This window comes from Tribolium castaneum, chromosome 5 (genome assembly GCF_031307605.1).
Source record: "Tribolium castaneum strain GA2 chromosome 5, icTriCast1.1, whole genome shotgun sequence".
NCBI classification, from domain to species: domain Eukaryota; kingdom Metazoa; phylum Arthropoda; class Insecta; order Coleoptera; family Tenebrionidae; genus Tribolium; species Tribolium castaneum.
In genome coordinates, this window is record NC_087398.1 from 12,747,203 (window position 1) to 12,757,752 (window position 10,550).

At 39.0% G+C, this 10,550-nt stretch overlaps 4 protein-coding genes across 6 annotated transcripts; 3 read left to right on the plus strand and 1 right to left on the minus strand.

Moving 5' to 3' along the window:
* Nucleotides 1-38: 38 nt before the first annotated feature.
* On the plus strand, nt 39-6,233 carry beta'COP (Coat Protein (coatomer) beta'). Its single transcript, XM_008194737.3, has 5 exons — nt 39-198; nt 251-602; nt 3,659-5,870; nt 5,919-6,030; nt 6,082-6,233. Exons 1-5 carry the CDS (start codon nt 196-198, stop codon nt 6,115-6,117), a joined length of 2,715 nt encoding a protein of 904 aa, XP_008192959.1. The 5' UTR covers nt 39-195; the 3' UTR covers nt 6,118-6,233.
* A 737-nt stretch (nt 6,234-6,970) lies between these two features.
* Nucleotides 6,971-8,718, plus strand: LOC658353 (aladin). Its single transcript, XM_964750.4, has 4 exons — nt 6,971-7,160; nt 7,213-8,012; nt 8,058-8,420; nt 8,465-8,718. Exons 1-4 carry the CDS (start codon nt 7,041-7,043, stop codon nt 8,664-8,666), a joined length of 1,485 nt encoding a protein of 494 aa, XP_969843.1. The 5' UTR covers nt 6,971-7,040; the 3' UTR covers nt 8,667-8,718.
* On the minus strand, nt 8,667-9,413 carry LOC103312899 (hypothetical protein). Its single transcript, XM_008194736.3, has 4 exons — nt 9,272-9,413; nt 9,007-9,206; nt 8,820-8,950; nt 8,667-8,768 (listed from the first exon to the last, which is right to left on the minus strand). Exons 2-4 carry the CDS (start codon nt 9,180-9,182, stop codon nt 8,713-8,715), a joined length of 363 nt encoding a protein of 120 aa, XP_008192958.1. The 5' UTR covers nt 9,183-9,206; nt 9,272-9,413; the 3' UTR covers nt 8,667-8,712.
* An 11-nt stretch (nt 9,414-9,424) lies between these two features.
* LOC658200 (uncharacterized protein) lies at nt 9,425-10,438 on the plus strand. 3 transcript variants are annotated; one of them, XM_008194733.3, is made up of 3 exons: nt 9,425-9,692; nt 9,731-9,902; nt 9,993-10,438. In XM_008194733.3, exons 1-3 carry the CDS (start codon nt 9,558-9,560, stop codon nt 10,319-10,321), a joined length of 636 nt encoding a protein of 211 aa, XP_008192955.1. In that variant the 5' UTR covers nt 9,425-9,557; the 3' UTR covers nt 10,322-10,438. The 3 variants fall into 3 exon arrangements, with proteins under 3 accessions (XP_008192955.1, XP_008192956.1, XP_969701.1); XM_008194734.3 differs by having other exon boundaries at nt 10,035-10,438; XM_964608.5 differs by having other exon boundaries at nt 9,740-9,902.
* The last annotated feature ends 112 nt before the right edge of the window (nt 10,439-10,550 follow it).

Sequence of the window (10,550 nt, forward strand, 5' to 3'; positions counted from 1 at the left end):
GCTTTTTTTGTTGTAGTAATTTAAACTAATTTGTTAGACGGGTTTTCGCAGTTTTTGGACAAATCCACCTCGCCAAACGTCAACGTCAAGCCAAGTTGTCGGGCCACGTATTTTGGTTGTTTTTTAAATGGCAAGTCGTGTTTTCTATCAAACCCCTCAATAGAAAAGTAAATTGTTGATATCTACACCTTTACCATGGTAAGAGGGTTGCGTTTGGTGTCCCCGCTTTTGGTTAACCTAAATTTTATAGCCCCTCCGTCTGGACATCAAACGCAAACTTACGGCGCGTTCCGACCGTGTAAAATGCGTCGACTTGCACCCGACCGAGCCCTGGATGCTCTGCTCGCTATACAGCGGCAATATAAACGTCTGGAATCACGAAAATCAACAACTAGTCAAAACCTTTGAAGTTTGTGATTTACCAGTACGTGCCGCAAAATTCGTACCCCGCAAGAACTGGGTGATTGCCGGCTCGGACGACATGCAAATTCGTGTTTTTAACTATAATACACTGGATCGTGTACATGCTTTTGAGGCCCATTCGGATTATGTGCGGTGTATTGTGATCCACCCCACACAGCCTTACATCCTCACAGGGAGCGGTGAGTTTTTAGTAACACCAAAGCCAGTGGATATGCTCAAGCAGCGTTAGAGACCTTGACAGGTCACAAGTAAAGATTGGACACTCCAGAGAGGACTTATACCACATTACTTACGTGAAAGGCTCACCCTTAAAAAGGCTTATTAAGTGCATTTTTGTCCAAATTTTACGCTTAATTGTAAAGAAATAAAATTGTTAAAGGGTATGCTCAAAAGAGGTGTTTATTAAAGCTCACGTCATGTGTTAGATTTGTATAGAAAATGTATATAAACAGGCACTTTACTTTTGTAAGGCCCGACATTTTCTGAAATCACGCTGCAATTTTGAACATTCGTCAAAAGTCTCAAGACTGTCTCACCTTTGAGAAATTGGTAAAGAACAGAGTAATTTTGGTGTTAATCTGTAGTTTCACTCTGGTTATTGCTTTTTATATGAACAGATTCCATGGAATCTTCAAACTTATGCTTCAATCACGTAAATAATAAATCAACACCAAAAACATTAAAGAAAATCGTCCACATTATGAAGCATTTTGTGTGAGAATACTGGAAACTCATTCAAACAAGAATTGTTTCGGAAACATAAAGTGTTAGGTATTGACTTGAATGAGAAATTTCTGAGATACCAAATTTTTATTATGTATTTTAGCTGGATTTAAATAATAGTTCTTTGAAAATTCATTCTAAATTATTAGATTCCGCCCTAATGGGAAATAATTTAAGACTGCTCTGCTTACATTGATCTACGTTTCACAATATTTGAAGCATCTAAGTATGGAAATTATTAAACATACTCATGATATTGTTGAGACCATAAGTTTTTATAGCCACTTGCATCAACAATATTATTAAAAATTTAAATTATAAAGAACAATTTGGGTTGTATGATTTGTTAGGTAATATCGAAGTATAAACTGCACCCCAAATTTTGTACACCAGATTTACTCAAGATTTTCTCTGATTTAATAATGATTTTCCCTGGTTTCTTCAATTTTGTACATTGATTTTCTCTGCGGATTACCTCTAGTTCTCTTTGAAAATTATTTCTCATCAACACTAAGTGTTAAAGAGAAAATAAAATACTTTTGGCCATGTAGTGGACACTTGGGAGTAAAGAATGAATTGTTGATGGGAAATTTTTTTCTTAGAGTTCTAGATTAGATTTTATTAGATTTTTTTTTCAGTTTTCAAAATTATTTTCTGAATTAATAAAGCAGTTGCCGTATTTTAAAAGACTCTCTAAAAGATCTTAGACTATCATCATACAATCCTCTCAATCGCCACAAACCTGACAGATATTTGAACATTTTTCACCCATTTTCCAGAAAATCAACCAACAATTACGACTAATTCCTCTTCTAAATTTTGGCGTGAACTTCGCGAAAACATCTGAGAATTTTTGTCATGTTTTGATAAACTTAGTCATTGTCACTTCCCAGTAAACATTTTTTAGGTCATAAACATTACTGAAATCAATGTTTTGTTAAATGAAACATTTGACCTTTGAGCATAGTTTGTTAATGAAACGTCTGGGAAACAACAAATATTTTCTTCTTGATATGATTCACTAGAAACATTTCATTGAAATTTCTATGGTATATTTCACTCACTTTCAGGATGGTATAAGAAACATTTAAACAATATCATGTTGTAGAACTAAAATATATTATTTATATAAAAAACAGAAACAAATATAATTTCAACAAAACAAAATATATAAAAAATTCATTGTGACAAATATTTTTTCTTTATGAATTGTTGTCGTGCCTGCACATAATGATTTCGAATGAGGTGGTTGTATTTTGATAATTCCGCATGTTTTACATGTTATAGGCGATTATTGTGATATTGTTATATCACTTCGGTCTCATTATTATTGTTACGTGATTCCAAGTTTTTAAAAATAGCGATTATTGTAGTTATTGTAGACTAAAAAAAAGATTTATGTAAATCATCTAACAATACATGTTTCGTGTTTATTGGGTGAACAGTCAAAAACCATTTGATCTAAATATTGGACCAAATGCTTGATAAGCGGTTATGACGTCATAATTTCAGCCTTAAATCGAAATAACTTGAGTTAGAGAGCAGATACAGAGGAACGGTTTTCACTGTTGTAATAAGTGCTTTCAGTACTATTATTTATAATAAAGTTGTTTTTTAACTTGCCAATGTCTTTTTTGCTGAAAACAATGAATATTCAGTTTGATATACAAAGAACATAATTATTTTTCTTTTAACGGCACATCTTCTAAATTTAAATTCTTGATATTTTTAATTCATATTCTACATTCTACGATCAATTTTTGAAGGGCACTGTTAAGAGAAGGCTCGTTTAGTACCAAGAAATCATGCAGTTTTTGACGGCATTGGAAATAGTTTCTATTTTCATATATTTTCCATAATATGTAGTTCGAGCATTGAATCATTGCTCCATTTCTGTTATTAACTTTCAAAGTATGTGTTGTTAATTTTCATGAAATATTCATTTCATTCAAAATGGAAAAAATATTAGTGAGATATGTCACGTTGCATCCAATTTTTGTCGTCTGCAAGTTGATGTTATATGTTTGTTCAATTTATTTAGATAAACGGTAAATAACTTCACATTTCTTTGAATGTTAAACTTTGACACCTTCCTTTAACTGTCCGTAAAAGTAAGAGTAATCCGTAAGAGTATTGATTTTTTTTTCTGTGTAATCTAAAAGCCTATCTCATTGCAATGTTCAGTTGTATTAGGGCAATCTGATTTATTTTTTACGTGATTGGAGCACAGTTTGAAGGTTCGTGGTGTCTGTACATATAAACACTGATACCCAGAATGAAACCTGATCGGTGTGTGAAACTATTAGATGATCACCGAATTTACTGTTTTAATTTACCAATTTTTCAAACGCGAGGAAATCTGACACTTTTCCATGTGTTCACAATTTTAATTTATATTTTGATAGAATGTACAATCGTTTTTGTTGCCCCGGTCGCTACATTAGTATATCCACTGGCTTTGAATAATTTTACACTTGCTATTGTATTACAATGCGAAATATGAAACCTCTAGATGACATGCTTATCAAATTATGGAACTGGGAGAAAGCCTGGGCCTGTCAACAAGTCTTCGAAGGCCACTCTCACTACGTAATGCAAATCGCAATCAACCCCAAAGACAACAACACGTTCGTAAGCGCGTCCCTCGACCGCACATTGAAAGTGTGGCAACTGGGTGCTTCCACCCCCAATTTCACGCTCGAAGGCCACGAGAAGGGGGTCAATTGCGTCGATTATTACCACGGGGGCGACAAACCCTACATCATTTCAGGCGCCGACGACCGTCTTGTCAAAATCTGGGACTACCAGAACAAAACATGCGTCCAAACCCTCGAAGGCCACACTCAAAACATCAGCTCGGTGTGTTTCCACCCTGAACTCCCAATCGTCCTGACAGGGAGCGAAGACGGCACTGTCAAAGTCTGGCACGCTAACACACACCGTCTTGAAAGTAGCCTCAACTACGGCTTCGAACGCGTTTGGACGATTTGCTGCCTCAAAGGCTCAAACAACGTAGTTTTCGGGTATGATGAGGGCAGTATTTTGGTCAAAATCGGGCGAGAGGAGCCGGCAGTTAGCATGGACGCCACTGGGGGCAAAATAATCTGGGCCAGACATTCGGAGCTGCAGCAAGCCAATCTGAAGGCTTTGCCCGAGGGGGCCGAGGTCAGAGACGGGGAGCGGCTCCCAGTGGCTGTGAAAGACATGGGGGCCTGCGAGATCTACCCCCAGACGATCCAACACAACCCCAACGGCCGGTTTGTTGTTGTGTGCGGCGATGGGGAGTATATTATTTACACGGCGATGGCGTTGCGGAACAAGGCCTTTGGGGCGGCTCAGGAGTTCGTTTGGGCGCAAGATTCGAGCGAATATGCGATTAGGGAAGCGGGGTCTACGGTCCGTATTTATAAAAACTTCAAAGAGAAGAAGAATTTTAAACCGGATTTTGGGGCCGAAGGGATTTTCGGGGGGTGGTTACTTGGGGTTAAGTCAGTGGCGGGGTTGACGTTCTACGATTGGGATAGTTTGGATTTAATCCGAAGGATTGAAATCCAGCCAAGGGCGATCTACTGGTCCGATAACGGCAAATTGGTGTGTCTTGCGACCGAAGATAGTTATTATATCTTATCGTACGATTCGGACCAAGTCCAGAAGGCTAAGGACGAGGGACAGGTGGCTGAGGACGGGGTTGAGTCAGCGTTTGAGGTCCTGGGGGAAGTGAACGAGACAGTTCGGACGGGGTTGTGGGTCGGCGATTGTTTCATTTACACGAATGCCGTCAACCGAATTAATTATTTCGTTGGGGGTGAGCTTGTAACCATAGCTCACTTGGACCGGCCTTTGTACGTCCTCGGCTATGTCCCGCGTGACGATCGGCTCTACCTCGCTGATAAGGAGTTAGGGGTTGTCAGTTATCAGTTATTATTGTCGGTACTCGAGTATCAAACTGCAGTAATGCGTCGTGACTTTACCACAGCCGATAGAGTATTACCCTCGATTCCGAAGGAACACCGGACTCGAGTGGCCCACTTTTTGGAAAAACAAGGCTTCAAAAAACAGGCCCTTGCTGTGAGCACGGACCCCGAACACAAATTCGAACTAGCCTTAGCCTTGGAGGACTTAAACACCGCTCGAACTCTGGCCCAAGAAGCGAACAATCCGCAAAAGTGGAGCCAATTGGGTGAATTAGCCGCTTCGACTAACAACCTCCAACTAGCCAAGGAGTGCATGCAAAGGGCGCAGGACTATGGGGGCCTCCTTCTCCTGGCTACGAGTTCCGGTGACGAAAAACTTGTGAAAACACTGGGCGAAAATACACACTCTGAAGGCAAACACAACTTGGCTTTCTTGTCGTTTTTCCTTTTGGGAGATTTGGACAAGTGTCTGGAGATTTTGATTTCGACGGGGCGTTTGCCCGAAGCCGCGTTTTTCGCTAGGTCGTACTTGCCCGATAAGATATCCGAAGTTGTGTCCTTGTGGAAGGCGAAGTTGTCGACGACGAATGAAAAGGCGGGGCAGAGTTTAGCCGATCCGAAGGATTACGAAAATTTGTTCCCGGGTTTGAATGATGCGATTGCTGCTCAACATTTTTATAGTATGGGGAGGAAAGGGTTACCGTTGGCCAAAGATGCGAAGAAAATTACGCCGAATCATGAGAGAAATGTTGTGCAAGAGATGAAGGCGCAAGGGGGCGAAGGGTTCAGTGTGCCAGTGGCGCAGACTAGGTTGGTTGGGGGGTTGTTGGTAGTTTTTGAGTTAATTTTGGTTTTTAGCCAACCGGTTCAGAGTGAAATGAAAGCGCCGCCCAGATTGCAGCAAGAGGATGAAGATGATCTTGATCTGGATTTGGAGGGAGTTAACATTGATGATAATATAGACACCACGGTAAGAGACATTCTTTACGTCTGAGGTTTAATATTGACAGTTTTTTTTTAGGATATCAATATTGATGATGATTTGTTAAGTGATTAATAAGGATAATTATCCAATACTAATATTTAATCCGAGATTTAATCGTTAATGTTTTTTATTGTCAAGTATTTTATGTAGGTATTCCATAAGAATTAAAGTTACATACAGTTTCTCAATGGGTCTTTATTTTTTATTTATTAATTAATGATGACTATTACTTAGGAGACGAAACATAAGACAAAATTGCTTCTGAACCCAAAAAATAGTACGCAGAGTATTATACCGTCTCGACGTCAAATTGTTTTAAATGAATTTAAATCCAACCAATTCTTTAATTACTTGAAAAAAAATTGAGAAATGTTGAGCTTTGCGCTATTATCAGCCTAAGAAAAACTGACGACTAAAATCTTCATAAGAAACATGAGAAAATAGTTATTTATAATACGAGTGAGAAAACACAAGCTTTAAGTTTGAGAGCTGCATACCTAGACACCCGAGAAGTTTAAGCGTTTTCGGAAGTGTTATTAATTTTTTTGCTGGTACATTTTAATTTAAAACACGTTGCTTAAGCGTGTTTTAAAATAGTGAAAACATTGATTTAAAACACGTTGTTTATAATCTAGGATTCAAATATTAAAAAGAAGGCTTAAACTGTTACCAACCAAAAAAAAAAACATTTATTTGAGTGCTTTAATAACCGCGTGTTTTTTAAGTTTTTAATGTTGGTCACTGAGTTTGAGCGACTTTTTACCGAAGCAGCTTAACTTCGAAAACTTTAAAAATAAATAATTTGCGTCGTATTTTTGCAACAATTACTCAATTCAATTAAATCATTTGTAGAGTTAATAAAAATTATGCCAATTTAATTGTGCGTTGCCAAACGTGATCCAAAATTGAGTTCGCGGGTATCGGACTTTGAGCAACTTACACTTGCTTTTGACAGTTGGTGGTTGAGTTTGAAAACCGGTAAAAAGTGAACGAAAATGAGAAATTTGGAAGATTTCCCGGTTCCCATCGACGGCGAGGTGACTTTATGTGAGATAAACGGCCGAATGCAATGCATGAATCACGAATTTGCCAACGTTTCAACCTTCACGACTGCTGTAACGTTTCCAGAGGTTAGAGCCACCAGAAGCTGTGATTTGTGCGTTTCAGGTTGACAAACACCCGAAGGTGCACATAACTCGTGATTTGCTGCATCTGCCGAACTTGGGGGACGAGGGTCGGGCGTTGTTTTTGCCGACTGATGTGCCGTTTTTGAAACAACTCACACAGGTGTACGCTGAGCAGGGCTTGAAGGAAGTTTTACATACCGCCACTTTGCATCAACATTTGTTAATATCACAGAGCGCCCGCTTTTTGTTGGCAGTCTGGCGGTATTTGCGTAAGGCGAGGTTGATTCTAAACCCGAGTTTGGAGTACCACAGTTGTGAATTGATAGATGAGTTGAGCCAAACGAGAAATTGGGCTAATAACACGATCAAATGCATTGCGTGGCATTTGCACAATTCGCGACTAGCTGTGGCGACGTGTGACGACAGCGTTAGAATTTACTGTAATGATAGTAGTTTTGTTCCCTTGCTGAGGTGTAAGCAGCAAAGGAATGTGACGTGTTTGGCCTGGAGGCCCATGTCTTTGACGGAAATTGCAGTAGGGCATGAAAATGGCATTATAATATGGCACGTTGATTTCAACTCATTGGTGACTAGGCCTTCAGTAAGCAACAGTATTATGTTACAAAGGGTGGACCACAAACCCGTCATGAGTCTAGCCTGGAGCCCCCGAGGCAATCTCTTAGTCAGTGCCGCAGCCCTGGACTCAAACATCCTCGTCTGGGACGTTGAATTGAACAAAACCAGTGTTTTGAAAGGTTCCAGAGACTCGGGAAATATTCTACTGAAATGGTCTCCAGCCAAAGACAAATTATTGAGTGTTTCGAACGGAATCGTATTTAGGTGCGAATTATCGCTTCGATTTTTTTTTAATAAAATTATTTGAAGGATTTGGGATTGCCAGCACTGGGAAAACGAGCGTTGGACGGTGCCTTCAGGCCGCGTCCAAGCAGCTTGTTGGACGAGTTGTGGCACAAGTTTGCTCTTTGCCACAAGTACAGAGCCAGTTATTTATGGACTGAACATGAAAAGTGACCATGTGTTTAGCAGCAATTCCGAGAGTTCTATTGACCACGCTGTGCCTTTATTTGACCTCTCTAAAATTGATTTGGAGGGAATTGCAGTTGGCGGGATTGTTCAGTCAATGGAAGCTGATCCAAAAGGAAACCACTTGGCTGTGTTTTTTAAAGATACGAGTTGTGTTGCGCTTTTTAGTGTAATAAAGTCGCCACTACTCCAGCTAATACCAAGGTGAAATGATTGATTTTGTGAGCGAAAATAATTTGTTTTTGCAGCTCGTTGATTGTCGGTTTGGCTGCTGAGGTGCCAAGTACAATAGCGTTTCAATATAATTTCAAACCTGGAGCTTGTCTGTCCATTGCCTGGTCTAGTGGACACCTCCAACACTTCCCAATTATTTACACTGATTTGACCAATGACTTCAATGCAAGCCAGTATGTCCAGTCTCAAATCAGGTCTTTAAATAACTCTAGATAATGTTTTCTAACGAATTGTATTTTTGTAAGAATTAAATAAAATTTTATCACTGTCTTGGCCTCTTATTACTTGTGTAGGTCCCGGGGTCAGACTGTCGTTTTTCTGCAAATCATACGTTAAATAAATAGTGAAATAAATCAGTTGTAGACTTACTAATTTTATTTTCTGCTGCATTTGACGCCGATACGAATGTTCTTTGCAATTTCGTCTTTTTAACTTCTCTGTATTTCTTGGCAATGTCTTTACTTAATTCGGCCACTCTCACCATCAAAGGGGCTGGATAACTGAAGCATTTTGCTTAAGTTAATACTTTCTTTAGTTTGATTATAATATAACTCACGTGCACCCCATAAATTCCATATTTGTAAAAGCTGTAGCTAAAGCAACTAAGTAGTCTTCTGGAAATTTTCCTTTATGGGCTTTCAAAAATTCCTTCCGCAGCTGCCAGTGCTCCTCAATGTCGGTATCATTTCGGTACTTCTCTATATCCCAATCAGTGGGGTATGACTGCGTCATTTTGCCAATTTTTGTTTCTTCTGACTAATTTGAATAAATGTGGGTAAACATAACCAAAATTTTGACAATACCAAAAAGTTGACACTTACACAGCTGCCAAGTGCCAACCTATCTGCTTTGAAATCTAGCAATTTTTAATTATCACCACTAGGAATAATTCAGTTGATGGAATAGCACGAAGATATGTTTGCAAAGTGATAAATAAATTACACAACTAGAAGAAAAAATTGCATTGGCTGGAAAATTAAAAAAATATTAATTTAGTGACCAACCGTGTGTAACTAATTTCTCCAAATTGCATGTCAATTGTGACATTTTGACAGTCTTGACAGTTATCACCTTTTTGGTCATATTTTGCATAAACAATTGTAAATTATGGAGTCAAGGATAGAAACGTCCGAATTGCAGCAATTGGTGGGAAGCGACGTTGATGGGGAGAACGACGACAGTACAGCACAAGACGAGAACATAAACGAAGTCAAAGTTATATCTCCAGTCAGAAGCACCAAAGTACTTGAATTTTTACACTTTTCCACATTAATTTGTAGTATTTACAGATGTCCTCGTCGGGAAACACCAGTCACAGCTCAGTCACCAAACTCGGGGCGAGATACAACTTCGGCGTAGCCCCAAACTCGAAGGTTTCTTTCGTCAATGAGAAACGCATCAATCGTGATATAAGCAAAACCACAACAGCCAGACCCAGAAATGTGCACAAAGGTAAACGTTTGTTTCACAATGCATGTCTAGTTGTTAAACCACAGTTTTATTTGCATTTTATTTTTTTATTTTCGTTTTGCACGTGATTAGATAGTAATACAAATGTCCAACACCACTGTTTTATCTCTGAAGTGCCTGATGTGAGACACATGGAAAAAGCACTTTTGGGACTGTTGGCCGACTTTCATTCGGGCAAACTCAGAGCTTTCGGAAGCGGCTGCACTATGGAACAAATGACCAACATTCGGCAGCAGCAAGAAAAACTAGCCAAATTGCATTTTGATTTGGGCGCAGCCACCGTGCCCTCACTCAATGATGAAAACCTTTTGAGATCTCAAAACACAATGACGCAACTTATCCAAAGACTTGAGCAATTGAGCGTCTCGATAGAGGGGCTACACAGCAACACAAACAAATAAAAACGGCAGATTGTGTTTTCTATTTATTGTTATCAAATTGTTACGATTCAAAAGTGCGGTAGTTCCTTTATCACCTTTTTTATGTAATTTTCGAGTAATAAAGTTTATAGCTTCAAAGGTCGTTTAATTTGGCTAAAGAAACGTAAATCATTATGGTTTTATTGGGCAATTATTATAATAAGCTCGGTTATTATGAAAAACAAGTTTTAGGTTTTGTAGGTCGGTGTAG